Below are 21,686 nucleotides of genomic sequence, written 5' to 3' on the forward strand. Positions count from 1 at the left end.
TAGTCTAAGACGCCGTGACTGCCAGACCTTCGTCATTTTATTAAAGTTGAAATTTCGCCAGTGCATACTTCCGACTGAAGCAGGATCGTTGGTCTATTATAAAACTTGAGTCATACTAGCTTTAACAGATATCGTGCAAAAATTTTGCAGAAAAAAGACCTTTCTTTCGTAATTTTTAAAGATTGATTTTTATATATGGTCTTCGTTACGATACAAGAAGCCACTAGCATCATTGCCAGACACTTTCCATAGTGGCTCTGTCCAAGCCCGACCATCTCGGGAACGATTTGTTATGACCACATGCGACCTTCTTGGCCATACCGCCCTCCCACCCCTAGATCCATGAGGAGTTCGGGGTCGCCAGAGCCTCGGCTGTTAATGAAACAGGATTCGGCACTGATAGATGAGGTTGACAATTGGGTTTGGAGAAGCTATATATTGCGCTGGCAACCTGAAAGGGTTGCGTTACGCAACCCCTTGAATCTGGTATTTTAGTCGCCTCTTACGACAGGCATACCTACCGCGGCTATATTCTGACCACCTAACCCGCTGGGGGAGTACTTCACTGAGAAGGATATTACTTGAGAAACTTTGTACTAAATCTTATTTAGGGGGCGATTTGCTTGATTGTTGCCTAGTTTAATATTTAAAAAAAATTCTTTTCGGCAAATGAACCAGTGGCTAACTTATTCGGAAAAATCGTATTTATGACGCCATTTGTTTGAAATTTCATTACTATGTAGTCTTTCGAATAGGCTAACTTTATAACTCAATATCTGATGAAATAATTCTAAAAATTATAGGTGCGTTGATTTCCGTATTGTTTCGCAGATGGTTTGTAAGCTTTAGTTGTGGTTTTTGGTTAGTTCAGTTTTAGTGAACCCATTTCTGAAATATGTCTTCACAATGTGGGTATCAAATAAGATTGTTTTTGAGGGTTTTAACAAGAGGCGGTGGTTAAGAAGTAGAGGCAGAAAGAAAGGGAGAGTCATACTAAACCCCATAGAAAATGAATATAATAAATTGGAGTGGTTGAAAAATTATAGGGAAGGTGAGGGAGAGAAAAAATGGAGAAGTTGCGAGGGTAATACAGGAATAGGAGAGAAAATTTGAAGGTTGAAGCAGAGGAAAGAAAGTGGGAGTAGAAGAGAGAAAACTCGTGAAAAAGGGGGGTAGATGAGATGCGGAGGAGGGACAGGTATCAAAAATGGTGACAAGAAGAGAGATGCAAGAAGATAAAACAAACAATTTCTAGAAGCTACAATGACAAATGGCTCTGTTTACTGGGAGAGTAGGTACATCACAGGGAGGAATATTATCGAGCAGAAGAACGTCTCAGTTATATATCTTTATCTGATATATAAAACTTAATGCGATTTTAAAAGTTTTAACAGCATATTGAAATCGGTCGGTCTGGTGCAGCAGATATTCAAAGTTTGTTATACAGATTCCATATATGAAGAATTTGTGGTGAGAGCTATAGGGAGTGGGAGAGCAAGTAAGAGTGGATGTGGGAGTAAGAATGTGAGTGGAAGTCGGAGTTGGAATGTGTTTGGTTGTGGAAAGGAAATATATGAAATAGGGAATGGACAAAAATAGAAGAAAAATTGAAGATAAAGTAGAGGGGAATGAGACATAAACAGCCCAATTCTAAACGAAAATTCCGTGCGAGTTTTCTCCCTTCTCCCATTCCTCGTATTCTAAATAAAAATTCCTTGTGAGTTTTTTCACTTCTCCCTTTCCTCCTATTCTGAACAATGTTCGAAAAAGCGGAAACCGGTTATGGGAGAAAAGTAGGTATTATGAATGTGAGGGAGAGGGAGATTTCTCTGCCATTTCATAGGAGTTTTTTCACTTGTTAAATTAAAGGGAATGCATCAAAATAGTTAAAGGAAATTGGTTATTTTAAGAAAGAACACTTATTTGTATAAATTTGTGCTAAAAGATGTATTTATATTCTACCACAATATTCTCACTTCTAATACAACAACTACAACCACAATATTCTTTATTTTAAGTTGAAAAGTATATCATAAGCAACGGTAGAGCTCTTGGTATACAAATTTGATGCAGCCATCCAGAAATTGCGCAAGGATTTTTTAATAAGGCTTAAATAGATTTTGGCATATGATGAAGGACGAATTCAACTCAACTTGCCCGCCAGAAAATTGCTTTGCTGAATGAAAGCAGGCAACTCCGGCAGATTTGTGTTATGCGGCCGTCTTCTTCTTATGTTCCGCTGTTGATGTTACTGCGGCACCAATTCATTACTCATTTCAGTGAATACCACATGAAATGCAATAAATACTGTGCAATGTTTATATTTTATTTCTTAATTTCCAACAAATTTGCAACAATAATTAAACTTTTCAATTTTTTAAACAAAATAAGAAATGTGCAACGAAATTTCAATTGACAAAACAGCTGACTTCGAAAATTCGAAATTCCTATTCCCCAATTATTGTTCTCCCTACGAGAACAGAATTGGAGGAATTTTTCCGCGGGAATAAAAAAATCCGCGAGAACAAATTTCCGCGAGAATATTTAGAATTGGTCTGATTGTGAAAATTTCGGACAGAACAAAGTCTGCCGAGGACTCTAGTAAAACTAAAAATTTGATAAAATTTTTTAAATTGGCGAATACATAATTGGAAAATGGCTTTAGATATCAACTTTAGAATTTGATATTTTTGAGAGGTAACAGAATAATTGGAAAACGATGTTGGATATCAACTTGAGAACCAAACATTTCTCAAAGTTTTAGGAATGATTTTTTCGAAGTTTGCTTTGTAAAAACGTTTTTCAACGATACGTTTTGCTATCGTGCAAGTAAGCAAAGCAGGACCAAAACGGGTTGGGAAAGATTACGTGGCCCCAACTAGTTACACGTGCAAATTTTTGTGTACTTTTATTTTTATTACAATTTTTTTTTTTAATTTTTTAATTTTTATTTATTTTCTTCGAATTTTTTTGAAATTTTTTTTTAATTGCTTCTAAATAATTTGTTTTTTTATTACAATTTTTTTAAGTTTATTTTCTTATTACTTTTTTATAATTAATAAAAAAAAATATTTTTTTTATATTTTTTGTCATTGTTAGGTAGTCAATTTCTGGTCCCGTGGTGTGATGGTAGCGTGCTCCGCCTATCACACCGTATGCCCTGGGTTCAACTCCCGGGCAAAGCAACATCAAAATTTTAGAAATAAGATTTTTCAATTAGAAGAAAATTTTTCTAAGCGGGGTCGCCCCTCGGCAGTGTCTGGCAAGCGCTCCGATTGTATTTCTGCCATGAAAAGCTCTCAGTGAAAACTCATCTGCCTTGCAGATGCCGTTCGAAGTCGGCATAAAAACATGTAGGTCCCGTCCGGCCAATTTGTAGGGAAAAATCAAGAGGAGCACGACGCAAATTGGAAGAGAAGCTCGGCCTTAGATCTCTTCGGAGGTTATCGCGCCTTACATTTTTTGTTATTTATAAAAAGATAATTATCGTTTTTGACCAGAGATATATGTAACTTAATATACATACTGCATACAACGGTACGATTTGCTTATTTATTGTACATGGATAAAACTAATATTTACTATTATACTATCTTAAAAAAATTCACCGCAGCTTCTTTCCCCACGTATCAATTCATCTAATCCTATTAGTTGAAAATATTTGCTGAGTAAATTAGTGTTCATAACACTCTTCACATACATATATAAATGTGTATGAATTTTTTAGCATGTGCATTGATAGTTTTGTCATTCGATGTGCTCCAAGTTTATTGACCGGCCTCGTTTCACTAGATTAGCCGATTGCATATTTGCATTGCGTAGTTTTTTAGTTTGTCACCTCCATAGCTGCATATATAAGTATATTATTTATATACATTTTTGCTTCTATTACATGAAACGCTGCTTTTATGGTTTCTTTTATGTACATATATGCGCAAAAGGCTTCACACAACAATCTAATGCCGGTTCGTGGTCTTTGGTTGGTCACTGACTACATGAAATTAGGCAATAGACCATCAACCGCATGGAACATGTGCTTCACAAATGTTTGGTACTTATTTACATTCATACTAATGTGCAGAACAGAAGAAAATACCTTTGGTTAAGCTGATAAAAAGCAGCATCGAAGGACATTTTTGCGCTATCGGTGGCTTATTTGTGGCCTTAAATTGTTTGTATGCACGAAGTTATACTAGGTATTCGAAGTGTATGCGCAAAGGGATGAACAGCACAGTTTTGCATCCTTGCTCGACTTTATGCGCACATCTTTTAGACTCGCAAGGATTTTGAGCAAATTTTTCTTCGGTGAAAAGACAACGTGAGCACCTCCAATAGTATTTTTAGTATTTAGTATTTATTTATTAAGCCAATTAGAATACAAAATCTTACAGGCTAAGTAGAAATATGTGGTAACAGTAGGCAAATTACCAGTATAAATAAATGGCTTACTTATAAAAAGGGTTTATTGTACTTAAAAAGCGCTCTTTTGAGCAAGAAAAATCTATTTCCAAATAATTTAAAATTCTATTAAACTCAATCAAGGTTCTAGTAATTGGAGCATTGATTGCATAAAGAGCTTTGAAAAGACGAACATTGAAGAATTCAGAGTTCCTAAGCGCTCTGGCAGGAATGTTTATGAAAATCCCCTCAAGGAGCATTGGGCATTCAGTCGCACCGCGAAAAACGTCAAAAATAAACGACAGCGACAAAATTATTCTCCTTTCTGCAAGACATGATTCAGTCGTATACACTCATCCAAGATTATCTTGAGCCATTCTATGATCGGTATACCCGACATTTTTAGCTCGACAGGGAAAAGTACTTATGGACATGACGATTGAAGTGTGTTAACAATTTTTTACAATTTTGGGGTTCGTACAAACCCTGGTATTACTCGCTCCAAGTTCGGAATTTAAGTACTTTTATCCTCCGAATCATCTCACGGTCGATAACGTGCGTTGTTGTTGTTGTTGTAGCGATAAGGTTACTCCCCCATAACGTGCGTCGATAAGCGTCTTAAGGGACTCTTCTCTACTACGTCCCCATTTCCCATTATCATTCCGTATAAGTTCCTGAACGATGTGGAGCCAAGATAGAACTTTTCTTAAAATTTGTACAGAAGATTTTCATCATACTTATTCTTTATTATTTACTGAATATTATATTCTTATTTATTTTTCTATGTTTTTATTCATTTTGTTAATCTGTTTTGCTTTCATTATTTAATTTGTTTCCAATATTTTATTTGTTTTATTATGTTATATGTTTTTATTTTAAAATTTTTTTGGTTTTTTGTGTTTATTGTTTATTTTTATTTGTTTATTTTTGATTATCAAGAAAATAATCAATGCTATTTTTTATATAAATTTTTTTTTTTCATCTATGTTTATTTTTTATATCCATTTTCATCTTGTTTATTATTGTTTTGTTTTAATTTTTATTTATATTTTTTAATTATTTCTTTTGTTTGTTCAATCTATGTTCGATATTTTTATTTTTTATTTTTTTAGAATTTGTTCGTATATTTTTTTCTCTTATTTTTCTTTTATTATGTATCCTTATTTGAGTAATAGTATTTGTTTTTAATTCTTCATTTTTCAGTTTCAAGTAATGTTCATAATAATTTGAAGCGACATTCCTCCGAGGCGATTTAGGTCGTGCTTCTCGTCTAGATTTGATGTGTGCTATTCTGTAAGGTTTAGGCAAGCAAACTAGCCCCCTATCATTTACTTTTTTTCACGGCCGCCGTTGTGTGGTGGTGCGTGCTCCGCCTACTACACCGAAGATCCTGGGTTCAAGTCCCGGGAAAATCAACATCAAAAACTTATGGTGATTTCTTTTCTACACGAAAATGTCGCCACTTTCAGGGGCAAACATTTTTAAGATTCTCACTTCGCCTTGTGAAATTGTAGCCACCCTGCATGACTTGAAAAGAACAAAAATTGTAACCGTGTCACGTAATCAGCTGTTTCTTCGCGCCAAATAAAAACTTTCGCCAATCATATTTACTCAAATAAAATTCATTTTAGTATACTGTTTTTAGTATGCTGAGTTTATTTGTCAATGTGATTCATCAGCTCTGTACCGTCAATGGCAGCGAGGGCAAGTAATGTTGCATTTTTGGCCATTTTTAGGGGTAGGTTGTTGCGAAAAAATAATGATGCCCTCTATTGAGGCTACACTGATTTTACAAAAGAACACAACTTTTTGAAGAGTTGGCGTGAAGTCGACATTTTCGTGTAGAACAGAAATCACCATTAGAACCAAGTTTTTTCAATTATAAGCAGTGGTTTGGCAAACGCTTTCGAGTGTATTTCTGCCAAAAAGGTTCTCAGTGGAAATCTCATCTGCCTTTCAGATGCCGTAACTCATAAAACGTGTAGGTTTGTGGAAAAAGCATGACGCAAGTTGGATGGGAAACTCGGCCTAAATCTCGGAGGAATATCGCGGCTTGTATTTTTTTTAATTTAATTAAGTTTATTTAAATTTTTGTTTCAAGTTTTTTTCTTATTCTTATTTTCAAACTTAATTTTAATTTGTTTATTTTTATTTTAGTTTTTAACTTTATGTAAGGAATGAAGGTTTTTTAAAATTATTAACACATTTTATGTCATGGTGAAAAATTAAAAGGAGTACGCCACAAATTTGATGAAAAGTTCGGCCGAAAATATCTTCGGAGGTGAACAATTAAAAGGAGAACGCCGCAAATTTAATGAAAAGTTCGGCCCAAAATCTCTTCGGAGGTATATCGCGTTTTGTATTAATTTCTTTTATTTTTATTTTTTAAATTTAATTACCTTTATTTAATTTTTTGTTTAAATTTTTTTTATTCTTATTTTCAAATTTTCTTTTTATTTGTTTCGTTTCGTTTTATTTTATTTTTATTTTTTACTTTACCTTAGGAATGGGGGTTTTTAAAATTGTTACCATACTTTTACATATGTCTTTGTCTGTATATTTAATTTTTTTTATTTAAACGGTCTTGGTTCTAAAAGTTTTAATTTAAAATTTTTTTCTTCTGAATTTTTACTGTTATCAAAGCTTTCCCTTAACATGCATTCTTTAAATTTTTTTATTTCTAAATATTTTTTTTAAATTCAATTTTTATATATTTAAGCTGTTTTCAGTTCATTTTTAACTTTCCGTTTAATTTTTTTTAAATTGTTTTTTCGTATTGTTTTGGTTGTAAAATGTGTTTATTTACTTTTTTCATTTGATTTAATTGTATTCATAAATTAAATGCTTTTATTTTCCGCATTGACATAAAAAATTTGTATGTATACCTCCAAAAATACATATGTCATGCAAATAAGTATTACAATGTCCAGGGTGATCGCTTGGCTGTCGTTACACGCGACGCACTGCCTCTTAAGGCCACCACTCTCATACAGTGGGCTACGTGCCGAAACGCACACAATGTTTTTCACAACTTTTGTTGTTTTGCTTAGCAGTTTCGGTGTTTCAATGTTGTGCATACAGAAATTATATTTATGTATGTGTCTGCTTTACATGGGTCGCCATTGTTGTTTTTTCACCTTACTTGTTTTTGTCCTACGTTTCTGTTTCCAGCTGTGTTTTAGATTACCTATACTCTATTTGTTTTGCGCATGCCGGCCGCCTGTTTTCATGAGTATTATAATAAAAAATCAACCACCAAGTCATTTTTTTTGAAATTCAGGTACTTCGTTGTATGATACTCATTTAGTTTTCTTGTTTTGATGGTTTTTGTTTTGTTACTGCTCCGGCTCGAAAGTCTCTCCACGCATATGTTATTGTAGTTAAACTGGCACAAAAAACTCAAAAGTCGAACTCTCCAATTTTCTCCATATATTAATGCGCATATGTATTTTTGTTATACACATTTTAATTATCTGTGCACTTTGCTTCAATGGCGACGATACGCCTGATGATTTCATTTTTTATTTGTCTATATGCATCTATAAACTTTTAAAGTAGTTTAATTAATATATGTACATACATATGTACATGTGTCATTTAAAAATTTTCTATAGACATACCCTAATTTTTTAGGTTTAGGAAATTGTTCATACCTATGGGCTTGATATTTATATTGGGCCAGAAAAGTTTGGGCTCTATTAGGAAATGGTCATTGTATGCCACTGTCTATATGTTGAAAGGGTCTAGAAAGTTGGCATCGCGGACATTACATTAATGATGCACTAAACGTGCCGGATAATCATAAAGGTATGCCCTTTTTTATTTAGCCAAAAGGCCTCTGAAAAAGGGAAACATTCATAGCTATTAGCTCTGATCTTTATTTTAACCCCTTCAAACACTCACCAATTTATGGGTTTGATAAATGGTTAGTATACTTAACCTGGTTCTGGAGCATGTATTTAACATGCCTTCTTTTTCACTGGTGCCTCGCCGTTGAAACAATCTGTTTTCTAGACATACTATTAGATGGTGTGGATGCTGTGTTGAAAAATTTGTTATACTCAGCTGTGCAGAGCTCACAGAGTATATTAATTTTGTTCGCATAACGATACCCCGTAACGGCATCAACTAATCGAGATAGATATAGACTTCTATATATCAAAATAATCTGGGCGAAAAAAGAAATTCATTTAGCCATGTTCGTCCGTATGTCCGTAAACACGATAACTTGAGTAAATTTTGAGATATCTTAATGAAATTTGGTATGTAAGTTCCTGGGCAATCATCTCAGATCGCTATTTAAAATGAACGAAATGGGACTATATCCATCCTCACTTTTTCGATATCGAAAATTTCGAAAAACCGAAAAATTACGTTAATTCACCAAAGACGGATAAAGCGATGAAACTTGGTAGGTGGGTTGACCTTATGACGCAGAATAGAAAATTAGTAAAATTTTGGACAATGGGCGTGGCACCGGCTATTTACCTCCGGAGAAATTTAGGCCGAGCTGCTCTTCAATTTGCGTCAGCTTCTTTTAATTTTTCCTACAAGGTTTCGGGACGTGGAACCTAAATGTTTTATGCCGACTCCGAACGGCATCTGGAAGGCAGATGAATTTTCACTGAGAAGTTTTTCATGGCATAACTGCACACGGAGTTTTTGCCAAATCACTGCCAAGGCGCGGGCTTACTTTGAAAAACTGTTTTCTGCTACGGGATATAAAACTGCAAACCCAAAAACTAAATAAAAAAGCTCGTAGCTTTCGTAAAATTTTCTCGAATTTTAAAATTTTTTCGAAATTGCCTTTTCATATGTTGTTGTTGTTGTTGTAGCGATTAGGTTACTCCCCGAAGGCTTTGGGGAGTGTTATCGATGTGATGGTCCTTTGTCGGATACAGATCCGATACGTTCCGGTAACACAGCACCATTAAGGTGCTGGCCCGACCATCTCGGGAACGATTTATATGGCCACATTGAACCTTCAGGCCATCCCTCCCTCCCCACCCCCAAGTTCCATGAGGAGCTTGGGGTCGCCAGAGCCTCGTCTGTTAGTGAAACGGGATTCGCCGCTCGAAGGTGAGGTTGACAATTGGGTTGGAGAAGCTATATATTGCGCTACACAACCCCTTGAATCCCTGCCTTTTCATATCGCTTCGTATAGTAGTATCTGTTACAAAATTCATGGAAGTTTTTATTCTTAAATTACAAAAAGAATTTATTCTCGAAATTAGAGAAAAAATTGCTACTGTTATTTTAGTGTTGACTGCTTAATACAGCAATGTAGGAAGAATGTGAATCTTAGACCCGGCTATTGTGCGTACGACATTTACATTCCCACAATAGCAAAAGCTAAGAAGGTATATTGGTATGTTGTTATGTATATTGTGTAGAAATCCCGGCATAATTTCCCCTGCAAAGCCTGCGTACTGGCAATTTACCTTTCTCTTCACATATTGAATGCAACTGCATAAATATGTACATATGTATAAAAAAAACAAAACAAATAAGGAAAAAAAAACTTTGTATATGAAGTGACAACAGATTAATATACATATGTACATATGTACATACTAGATGCTCTGTGCATGCATTGATAGCGTGCTTTAGCGTGTTCCAGCAGCGAAACTGGCAGGCCCAGCTGTCGGACAGTCAGCCAGCTTATTCAGTCAGCAAGCCTTTTGTGCATATCTTTCTTATATTTTGGAAAAGCTGTAACTTGCAAGTATAAAAATGGCAGGACCAAGTAAAAAGAAACGGAAAATTTAAGCTGCTAGGACTACGGACCATTTATTAAATGGACTCTAACTTCACTTTCTTCCTAAAAAAAGCCCTTTAACTTTTCAAGGGCCTTTCTCTTAGTTAAAAATTTAACATAATTTTTATAATCGATCGTATATTATTTAATATGTTGCTTGAATGGATGTGAATCCGGGCAAAATTGAATCACATAATGCAGTCGTACACTCAGAGAAAAAATCGTTCTAAAATGAACGAAACAAGTTCAAAATTAAGAACATTCGTTGACAAAAGTCTGCTAAGTTCGTTTTTTCTTAACTCGTGACCGAGGTGCTTGTTTTAAGAACAGTTTTTCCAAGCACACCGTTCGTATTTTGTGACCACTTTGTATTGATGTGTGAACCTTCTGTGCTCATTTCAAGCACTACTTGGGCTTGATTTAAGATTTTTCGTTCTCACGCTTCGAGAACGGTTTGTGGTCGATTTAACATTTTTCGGTCTCAATTCAAGAACGGTTTGTGTTTGACATTTGGGGGGAGTGGGGAAGGAAATTTTTTTAAGCAGTACCCATTTATTTATTTTTTTATTAATAAATATTTTTTTTGTCATTAATAAAAAATATTAATAACAAAAAAAATTATTATTAAAATTCCAAAATATTAGAAAAAACGCATAATATGCATTTTCTCATATATTTCTCTTATTGAGAAATTGTTCTTTTATGATGATGCAATCTGAATATATTTATTTAAAACATTGGATAACAAGATTGAGAATTACCTGTGCATATGTGAATGGAACTCTGCGAAAAATAAGAGTTAAAGAAATAGAATTTAAAAAAAATTGTTTTGAAAAACAGCAATTCTCTTTTCAAGAAAATGGTTGTCAGTTCAAGAACAAGGTTTTTGTTATGAGAACAGGTCGTTCGTTTTTCAAGAACAAAAAAGTAAGAACATGAAAACTTGAATTGAGTCCGGTGGTGCTGGACTTTAGAACGGCGTTTTTCTCTGAGTGTAATGGACGTGATTGCGAGCAGTAGATGTAAAACTATTTTATAGCACAATGGGTTATTTCAACTGGGAGGTTGGAGAGTACGTGTTTCCATGCGACTCGTCTGAATTATGGTTTTTAGTAATTAAGGCATGAATTATACCCTTTTTAATTTTTTTCGTACAAACGCCATATAACTTTTAACTTTATAACTAAAAAATGACATAAAAATTCTGATTTTCAAAAACTTTAGATACGCTATTTCTGTTTATCTTGTACTAACATTTTTTTTTTTGTATGAGTACAAGATGAGTTGTTTTCTTTATTTTCCATTTGGTTTTTTACTTTGTTCGTGTCTTTTTTGATTTCATTTTATTTTCCTTTTCTTTACTTGCTATCTCGCTGCTGTTGCTTCATGGCTCACGTAGACGCCGCTTGGCGAAGCTAATTTGAACGATCGAACGATTCATTTACAAATCAGAATTTCTTCAACCATTGAACAATTCAGACGTCTTTCGCAAGTGAAGCTAAACAAGTAAATCTTCAAAAGTTTACACTTTCCAAACCAAGTGATTTTAAAAATAAAAATTTGTGCAATTGAAAAATTTAAATCGGTACTAGAAATAATATACTAAAATTGTGAAAGCAATTATCTGTAACTAAAGTCACATCACTAAAAGCAAGTGAAATCATAAAAGTGCTGAGAATCACATATAAACTAATAAATCTATTTGAGCTTATTATTAGCTTAAATCTTAACTGATTTGATATCAGCGCATGAACTACATCGCACTAAGCACATTAGCAGTGTATAAGAATAAAATCTTTACACATGTGCATACTGAACATTAAAAAAAAAAAAAAAATAAATAAATAAAAATTAAAACCCGTTTAAACAAAAAGTGGGTTTTTATAAAAATAAATAAAAGTAAAATTTGTCCTGGACATTCTCGCAAATTTGCAATAATCAATACGAAGCGTGACGAGGTCAGAAACAGCACATATATCTACTACGCATATTTATATGAAAGGTAAATTTCAATATGGCCTTTGAGGGAAGCTATACAGTCGTGCGCAAAAAAATAAGTATACTACTGGTTAGATTGCATTTCATATTTTATCATATTGTACTTGCAGAATTAATTCTTTGTTAAACATTTAATGTATTTCATTCCAAAAAAAAAGAAACAAAAATGTAAGGCGCGATAACCTCTTAAGAGATTTTAGGCCGAGTCCCTTCCAATTTGCGTCGTGATCCTTTTAATTTTTCCTACAAATTGGCGAGACGGGACCTACGTGTTTTATGCCGACTCCGAACGGTATCTGCCAGGCAGGTGAATTTTCACTGAGAGCTTTTCATGGCAGAAATACATTTGGAGTGTTAGCCAAACACTGCCGAGACTCCGTTTAGAAAAAATTGTTTCTTATTGAAAAAACTTGTTTCTAAAATTTTGATGTTGCTTTACCCCTAGGCGTGGATGGCGAAGCACGCTGCCATAACACCACGGCGGCCATTTATTTTCGTCAGTGTTATATGAAGTGAGTTTTCACACCAGTTCTTGTCAATTGTCAAACGGAACTCATTTCAAGGTAGAGGTTGGCTTTCCGTTAGGGAACCACGTATTTTAATGCAAAATAATGAATATTTTGTATTGGATATTACTTTGAATAGTAAAAAGAAATGTTAACATAAACTGTGGAGGGCGTAGCCGATGCTGGATTTGATAAGGGTTATTCTTTTGAAGCGCGGCCCAGGGCCGCCTACGCAAAAAGCTTGTATTTACGCAGAAGTACTATGTACTATAATTTTTTTTTTGAAAATTAAACTTTTAGTACATTTAATAGGAGGCGTACAAAATCTATAATGCCGTGTGGGTATTTTTTTTGGAATATGTATACTCTCACATTTTCAAAATTTTCGAAATGCGGAGTGGAAAATCTGCCCGAAAGCGGGAGCAAACTGCTGCTAAGCTACTACACAAATCTATAATTGTACTATTGATGACGTTGGGATGGACGGGAACACAATAATAGACATTTTTGGATAGGTTTGAAATGGTCAGTTTTCAATCCACCATGACTTTCTCGTAGTTAAAAATTTAAATTAGGTGTTATAACCGTTCGTATATCATTGAATATGTTGGAATGGATGCGAATCCTACACTCAAAAAAAAGTTATCATCAAGGCGATGCCAGCTAAGCATCAATGTGCAATTTTTGCTTATCTTGTTTTCGTCATCAATGATCTTATGTTATTGACATTTTAGAAATATTAGTTTGATACTTGTATTTGTCAAGTTAATAGACTACATACAAATGTAATGCGTTTTATAATCAATCTAGTATTAAATGTTATCATAATGAAACTAGGAAATTTATACAGGTATCATTTTGATACACTTTAAGGGCGAAACAAATATTTTCCATGGGCAAATCAATAGTCAAGATACAAAATTGATACTTTTAATTATATTTTTTGTAATATTTATCGTTGCATTGATACCACGAAAATGATACCGTTTATAGTTTCCTTTTTGCGCATCATGTATTAAAATGATAGTGATACTTTTTTTTTTTTGAGTGTAGCAACATAGAATCACATATAATCGATTAATACTGTCGGAATGGACTTAATGTACAACTATCACTTATTATGGTCTTTCGCTATTTAAAGTAAGAAGTACTATATGCTTAATTATTGAAATCTAAACACAAACTGCAGATTGATTCTTGCTTTTAAAATTGGATCCTACGTGTGCTTTAGAAAAGTGATTTTCATATATTTAAATTTTTGTTTGTTTTTTTCTATTTTATTATATTTTACTAATTTTCTTGTTTATTTGTTCTTATTATTACTTATCTTTATTAAAATTTTATTATTTTTTTTTTAGTTTTTTTTTTGTCAATATGATTGTTGCATTTATTGAATTTTTTTTTTTAGTTTCCCATAAAATTTTGATCATATATTCATAGTAGATTTTAATATTGAATTTTAAAAGCTTTAATAAAACAGTTAATCAAAGTTTTCTAAAATCAGTTAATAAAAGTTTTCAAAATTATATGGCTTTGTATTACAAGAACAGAAAAACTGTTAAAACTTGTTATTACATTGTGGATCTATAATTTTTCTTCGACTGTATAAACCCACACACTTGAATTCATATTTTTCTCACGCTCACACTCAATAGATATATGTATAAATTAATATCCTCATTATCTTTTTTAATTTATGATAATGTACAACTATAAAGTATTTTAAAATTAAAATCAATGTATTTTTGTAAACAAATAAAATTTAGTGCTACTAAAGAAAAAAAAATATCGGAATGTAATCGTGAAAGTTCTGGCAGCCCTTCAGCTTTCATTAAGATATAATTTTTATGATATTTTCTTTATTCTTATTCTGTTGTATACTCCTAAGGAAATGCGTCAATGCGACAAAACGAAGCCACTTTCATATCGGCATAAATTATCTGCACTGATGTTAGCCGAGTACATTTCCATCAGAAGTTTAAAATATCATATAATACATACTTGTACATATGTATGTATTTGTGTATGTATAAAATTATTCAAGTTATACTATTACCTTCCAAATATTACCAGATATTTCTTTTTTCGTGTAACCAAACGCCATCACAATAATGAGGCTGCAAACAACAGGGGAACCAATATTTTAAAATTTGTGTGGTTGATATGTTTGGAGGGTACACAAATAAAAAATACGTGTGGCTATATGTGTTAACAATTAAAATGCGTATTCTGGTTATGTCTCTCGCACCCCACCCCAGCTTATAAATACTCCTTGTATGAGAGCGAGTCACAGGAAATGTTTGTAGGTAGATCAACGTTTTAAAAGTCACGTAAACAAAATATGTGCCTACTTCCTTGTCGTAGTAAAATCTCTAAATGTATAAAAATTTAAATGGAGATAATTGGAATACAGAAAACCAAAAAAAGTTCAAGACCAAAAATGAAAATCCATGGTAAAATAAAAAATCCAAAGAAAACTGCAAAATTGAGAACAAAATAAAATAGAAGAAAAAAAGAAGAAAAAATAAAATATAAGAAAAAATAGAACAGGAGCAAAATAGGAGAAGAAAATAGTAGAAAAAATAAATAAAATAAAAGCAGAACAAGAAATAAAGAACAGGAGAAAAATAGAAGAAGAAAATAGAAGAAAAAATAAATAAAATAAAAGCAGAACAAGAAATAAAGGTTGTAAATCAATTAATTAACGAAAAAATAATTAAAAACCTAATAAAAATATACAGACATTCAAAGGCCATGTAATGTAGACAAAAGATGAATAAATGCATTTTTTAATTGGAAAACATAAAATATAAGATCAAATAAAATAAAAATAAAAATGAAAATAAGAAGTTAAAACTAAAAGATTAGAACAAAATTTAACAAAAAATAAAAAAAAGGAATAAAAACTGAAAGAAGCAGTAAAAAAATGTTAACTGAAAAAAATGTAAAATTTAAAAAGAAAATAATTCAAGGTTCGATTCGAGCTCAAGGCCAGAACAATAATTTTTTTTTTTTAATGATAATTATTGTTTTTCAATTTTTCTAAATTTGAAAAATTGTCTTTTGTTTTTGGAATAGTAATTAGAAAATTTTCCAGACAACCTGCCATAGCTGCGCAGATAGATCCATTCACCCCTCCATAGCACCCTTCGAAATGGATCTCGCCATAGCTGCGAGGATAGATCTTATAGAGACATATCTTCTGGAGCATTCGAATTTCGAACTATGAGTGGAGTCTACGAACGATTGCCCATCTCATCAAGCTTACTAGTAGAGTCCAATATTCAGCACTCCCTGTGACCATGTACTCATAATCATTTTTGATCAATCACTTTTTCGCAACAAAAATTGAAAGCAATCAAAATTGTTGATAATTGTGTTAATTGGATGCAATCAATAAAAGGCCAAACGATAAGAGCTTATGTAAATGTTGTTGGAGGCACAAATTAATCTAAATTGCCAATAAAGAACATGTGAGGAGCTGCTGAAATTGCTTAAAATAGATTAAAAATACAAGTTTCGATATTAATTGATTTACTTACTGTTGAACTTAATGTTGAATAATAGCACCATAAATTTTGCGAATTATTTTTATTTTGTTAAATTGAAGATAACATCATCTTTTTATACTTCACTTCATCATTCAATCACAGGAAGTTTGCTCGGCTGACACATTTTTTAACAATTGCAGCCATTTTGCCCAAATCGAATTGACATCCGTTTACTGTGCTGTTTCTTTGCGATTTCTCGAAAAATATTAGTAATAGAAATAGGAAGCAATCGGTTTACAAATACTCGATAAGTACTAAACTGCATAATTCCTTAGAACAATTTTTTAAATTTTATTATGAATTTATCATCTATTAGTGTGGCTGACCATAGGTAATTTTATGAATCGTGCACTTTCGGAAACCTATGAACACACGAAACCTTAATCAATTTAAAATTCATAGTTCAACGTCAAAAACTCGACTAGTAAATCGATTTACGTAAAAAATGTCACTAGTAAATAATGGAGATGACATAACGAAATGCACTCTTTGGAGCACGTTAACTTATTTAGTTGCCAGTTCGAAATCGTTCTATCTCAAAATATTTTTCAAAAATTTTCCATATCAGAATTTGTCACAAAAACGTCGTACATATATAAGAATTACGTTGAAAAACGCCTTATCTCGGAATGCTTTTCATTAACTCCCTGTTATGTGAGAATGGATTGAACTTATGCTCAGTTGGGAGTTTTTGAAACAAATTTTGAGATAATGTATTTTTGAATAAAATTCTGAAATTCTTCAAACAAATTCTGAAAGAATGACCAAACTAACATAACTATCAATTCACGAAATAATGAGTAGAAAATGAATTTTTTCTCCCAAAGCCTGTTGGCATTTACAAATTTATTATCCTACTAATATACTACTAAATGCACTTTTCTACTACAATTTTCGCTTTAGGAGTTTGAATTATTCCCCGTTTTCCTTACTTCGTAAAATCAACACGTCCAGATATTTAAACTTGGGAGTGTCAAAGCTCTGTCATCATTGTTCACTTGTTTCACAGGCATGATTCAATCCATGGTTCAATTATATGGTTGGCTCATCTGTATAATAACAAAATATGTCTGTTCAAATTGTCAAAATCTGTGTATTGGTGTTGGTGTGAATGGTATGGAATGGAAACATAAAACTTAGCAGTTTTTGTATGTGTAAGAAAATGTTGCCAATGTTTGGTTTTATTTTGAGTTTGCCATCTCCTTTTGAAAATCCCATCGGCCATGCAATGAAATAAATAAAATCAGCTGATGAGATGAGCCAACCATATAAATGAACCATGATTCAATCACAAGAGGTTTGCTAGACAGATACATTTTTTGACAATTGCAGCCATTTTGCTCCCAAATCGAATTGACATCCGTTAACTGTGTTGTTTCTTTGCAATTTTTCGAAAAATATTAGTAGAAATAGGAAGCAATCAGTTTACAAATACCCGATAAGTACTAAACTGCATTATTCCTTAGAACATTTATTTTAATTTTATGATGAATTTATTAACTATGCCATGATCTATTAGTGTGGCTGAACATAGGTTTTATGAAAAGTACGGACACAAAGGAATCGTGCACTTTCGTAAATCTATGAACATACGAAACCTAAACCACTTCAAAATTCATCGTCCAACGTCAAAAACTCGACTAGTAAATTGATTCATGTAAAAATTTCATTAGTAAATAATGGAGATGCCATAACGAAATATTGGTACATTGAGCATGTTAACTTATTCATTCCGTATGTTCGGAACATTCGTCTCCATTTAAGAATTTGTGGAATCGGTTTATATTTTGAATATTATGTATATACGGACCTCGTGAGGTAGTATCAAACGAACGTGTTCCGAATATTCTAAATTAACGTTTTATCCGGAACACTTCCATGAATACTTAACGTAAAGGAGCTTTCCGAAATTTCAGAATAAAAAGGTAAATACTCCCTGTCTAGCAGGACCGCATAAAAGCGAAGCTCTTCTGTCAAAGACAAGACCGGAATATAAAGTTCTAATTTGTGAGACCATGACGGCTGCGTTTTCAATATCGTCCTATCTCAAAATATTTTTCAAAAACTTCCCATTTCATGATTTGTCACAAAAACGCCCTATATTAGAATTAGATTGAAGAACGCCTCAGAATGCTTTTCATTAACTCCCTCTTATGTCAAAATGCATTGAATTTATGCTCATATAGGGATTTTTTGAAACAAATTTTGATATAGTGTATTTTTGAATAAAATTCTAAACCAACGCGATATATTTAGTAGAAAATTAATTATTTCCTCCAAAACCTGTTGGCATTTACAAATTTATTATCACTACTAATATACTACTAAAGGTACTTTTCTACTACAATTTTCGCTTAAAGGGATTGAATTATTACCCGTTTTTCTTACTTCCTAAAAGCAACCCGTCCAGATTTTTCAATTTGGGAGTGTCAAAGCTCTACCATCATTGAAGAAAAAACCTCTAGAAATTGAATCATGTTTCACAGGTTTTAATTGTTATTAAAACTTCATTTTATTGTTTTTATTACATTTATTTATCATTTGAACACAAAATTAAAAATGTTGAAAACAAACAAAGCTAAACGTAAAAACCTAACGTCTTTTCTGTCTACCTATTTTTCCTGTTTCTTCCAGATATCTAAGCAATCTACAAATCTTAAGGCAACCACAACTGGCACATCGCCTTTGGACAAACGTGTTTCGCAACCTAAATTACCGCAGCAGCAGAAACAACAAAATATTGTCGACAATAGTGACAACATTCAGTCGCATGCAAATTCAATTGCTAGTGATATTAATAATAAAAGCAATAATAACCAAAGCATTAACAACACCAATAGCAGCAACAATAAAGTAACAGCTCAGGCAGAAGTTACAGCAATAACATCAGCGTCAAAGTCTATAATAAACCCGCCAGCAACAACAATTATTGGTGAGTTTATATAGTATTTTTCTTTTTTTTTCAAATGTGTCGAACACCTGCGCATGTGTTGGTTCGACATTTGCCAGAATATCGCCAAAGCATGCAAGAAACGCCTTTTGGGGGAAGCGTGGGGCTTGGAGGTACATTTGGTATACATTTCCTTACACGCTTCCAACATTTGCATTCTGTTTTCGTTTTTTACTCGCTATTTTTTTTTTAACTCTTTTGCTGTTCTTCATCCGCCATTTTCTGTTTTAAATTGCGTTTCAGAAATTGATAACTTTGTGGGTTAAACCTGTTTTATAATTGAATCTTTATCATTTGCATATTTTGGTTTACATCTGTTTTTGTTTTTGATTAAAATTTAAACCTAAGAAAGTTCATTTAATTTTATCAAAATTTAGTATGTAAATTTCTAATGTAGTTTTCGTTAAACAGCGACAAACAAAACAGGCTTAGAGCTGGCGGTATGCGTTTATCGTATGTGAGGCTATGTAAATTAAAAAGAAAAAAAAAAACAAAAAAAAAAAAAATTAAAATAGTGTTAATATAACACAAAGATATTTACTCATATAAAAAAGCAAAGCACTTTGCACACCTGCCTTATTTTAAACTATCTATACATTTTTGATGTAAAAGTAAATGAGTTGAATTTAATGAATGAACTGAAATATATCCATTTCTATTTATTTTCAGTTGTGCCCCAGTCAGACGCAGCTCCAAATGCAGTTGTAAATAAAGCCAAAAAAGACAATCAAAAGGTATGTAGAAAAAGAAATTAGGTAAAAAATAAAAAAAATTAGGAAGCAAAAGAAAATAAAAAATTTGGAAAGTTCAGAAAATGGAAAATTTAGGAAATAAAAAATTTCGAAAGGGAAATAAATAGATAATTAGGAAACAAAGAAACAAAAATTTAAGAAATAAAACAATAAAAACACTTAGGAAATAAAAAAAAAAATATAAAAATGTAGGAAATAAAAAATTTAGGAAATAAAAAAAAAAAATAGAAAATAAAAGATAAAATACATTAAACTAAAGTGAAGAAAACAATCAAAACTACTGGAATACAAGAAAAAATAAAAACAAATGTTTAGCTTAGTATAAAAACCACTAATCTAAACCTTTTTTTTCACCCTCATTTCAGGCAAGTGATTTTAGTAACGCCGGTGATTGGCCTATGCTAATTGGTGGCAAACCAACAAATAACGAATCCAAACGGGCAACAAAACAACAAAACAAGCGTTCAGCAAACGCGGTGAATAATAAAGAAGATAAAGCCACAAACTCCATAACAAACGGGGCTGCAACAACTACTCAGGAAACCACCGATCAATCAGCAACAGCACCAACAACTAATAACACTAGTGAACGACCCTCAACAAGTCAAGCATCACAAAATGTGTCCACCAAATCTAGTGCACAACAATCAGGCGGCGGTGATGGAGGCAATGGAACTGCTACCACCACATCACAATCAAGCCACACAGGCTCAGGATCAAATGGCATCAATAAGAAGATTCCCAAGCATAAGTGGCGTCCTTTACAAATCGACCTTGCAAAAACAAGTCGCCCAAAACCGATTGGACGTACCAGTAGGCGTTTACAAAACTCTACGTCTCGCTTTAATCAGCAGCAACAACAATACTACCACTATCAAGACAGGGAACAACGTCCAATCGGTGGTGAACATGGTGGAGCGTCATCAACAGAACGTCAACGCATCGATTGGCGTCAACACACTGCACCACCACACAGCACAGGGGGAGAAATGTCACGTGGCATCGGCGAGCGCCCAACGCGGTCCACTACCCGGCGTAATGAGCGTTTTGATTCCTGGCGTAGCGGCAGCGGCACCGAAAGGCACAGTGGTGCCATCGGTGTCGGTGGCAGCAACGACATCAACGAACGCGGTGAATACGAACGTCCAGCGCGCACGCAACGTCGCTTCCGGACGTCATATCGGGGCGGTAGGCAAGGGCGGGGCGGTGGATTCTCAAGACCGGGACCAGGTCGCGCGTCTAATCGCATACCACGCCATTTGTTAACCACTGGCGGTGCAGCTTATTTGCCGGCAGATGCAGCCGGTATCGAACAGTCCTCGTTTGTGCTCATGGGTACGCATTATTATGGTCCAGTACCAGCTGCCTACATTGAAATGGATGCACAAACGGTTAAGGAAGCTATCAAAAAACAAGTGTAAGTATACCATTACAATTACATAACGATTACTATTACAAATACGATTAGCACTACAATATCAACTGCAGTTGCTATTATATATATTTATAATTACAATTACAATTGAATTATAATTACAATTAATTACTGGCAATTACGTAAAATTGCCATTACAATTGTCATTATCTACAATTATAAACACCATTGTAATTAGCACTAAAATAACAAATATAAGTACTAATACAATTACCATTACAATTATAATTACATTATCATTAAAATTGCATTGTAATCATAATTACTAATGAATACAATTACCATTCATATCATTGCATTGCAGTAATTGCAATCGCATTACACAAATAAAAAACTTA

At 33.2% G+C, this 21,686-nt stretch overlaps 1 protein-coding gene and 1 long non-coding RNA gene across 3 annotated transcripts in view; both read left to right on the top strand.

Moving 5' to 3' along the window:
- larp (La related protein) overlaps positions 1 to 21,686 on the top strand; it is a 91,147-nt gene that overhangs the window by 55,226 nt on the left and 14,235 nt on the right. For both annotated transcript variants that reach the window (XM_067762213.1, XM_067762214.1), the window contains exons 3-5: positions 18,846 to 19,143; positions 19,831 to 19,895; positions 20,279 to 21,330. In XM_067762213.1, the coding sequence (XP_067618314.1) occupies positions 18,846 to 19,143; positions 19,831 to 19,895; positions 20,279 to 21,330 (1,415 nt within the window). The remainder of the gene's footprint in view (positions 1 to 18,845; positions 19,144 to 19,830; positions 19,896 to 20,278; positions 21,331 to 21,686) is intronic.
- Positions 11,166 to 14,881, top strand: LOC137237881 (uncharacterized). Its single transcript, XR_010949052.1, has 2 exons — positions 11,166 to 12,158; positions 14,549 to 14,881. It is a non-coding gene; the product is annotated as an uncharacterized lncRNA (long non-coding RNA).

This window comes from Eurosta solidaginis, chromosome 1 (genome assembly GCF_040869045.1).
Source record: "Eurosta solidaginis isolate ZX-2024a chromosome 1, ASM4086904v1, whole genome shotgun sequence".
NCBI classification, from domain to species: Eukaryota; Metazoa; Arthropoda; class Insecta; order Diptera; family Tephritidae; genus Eurosta; species Eurosta solidaginis.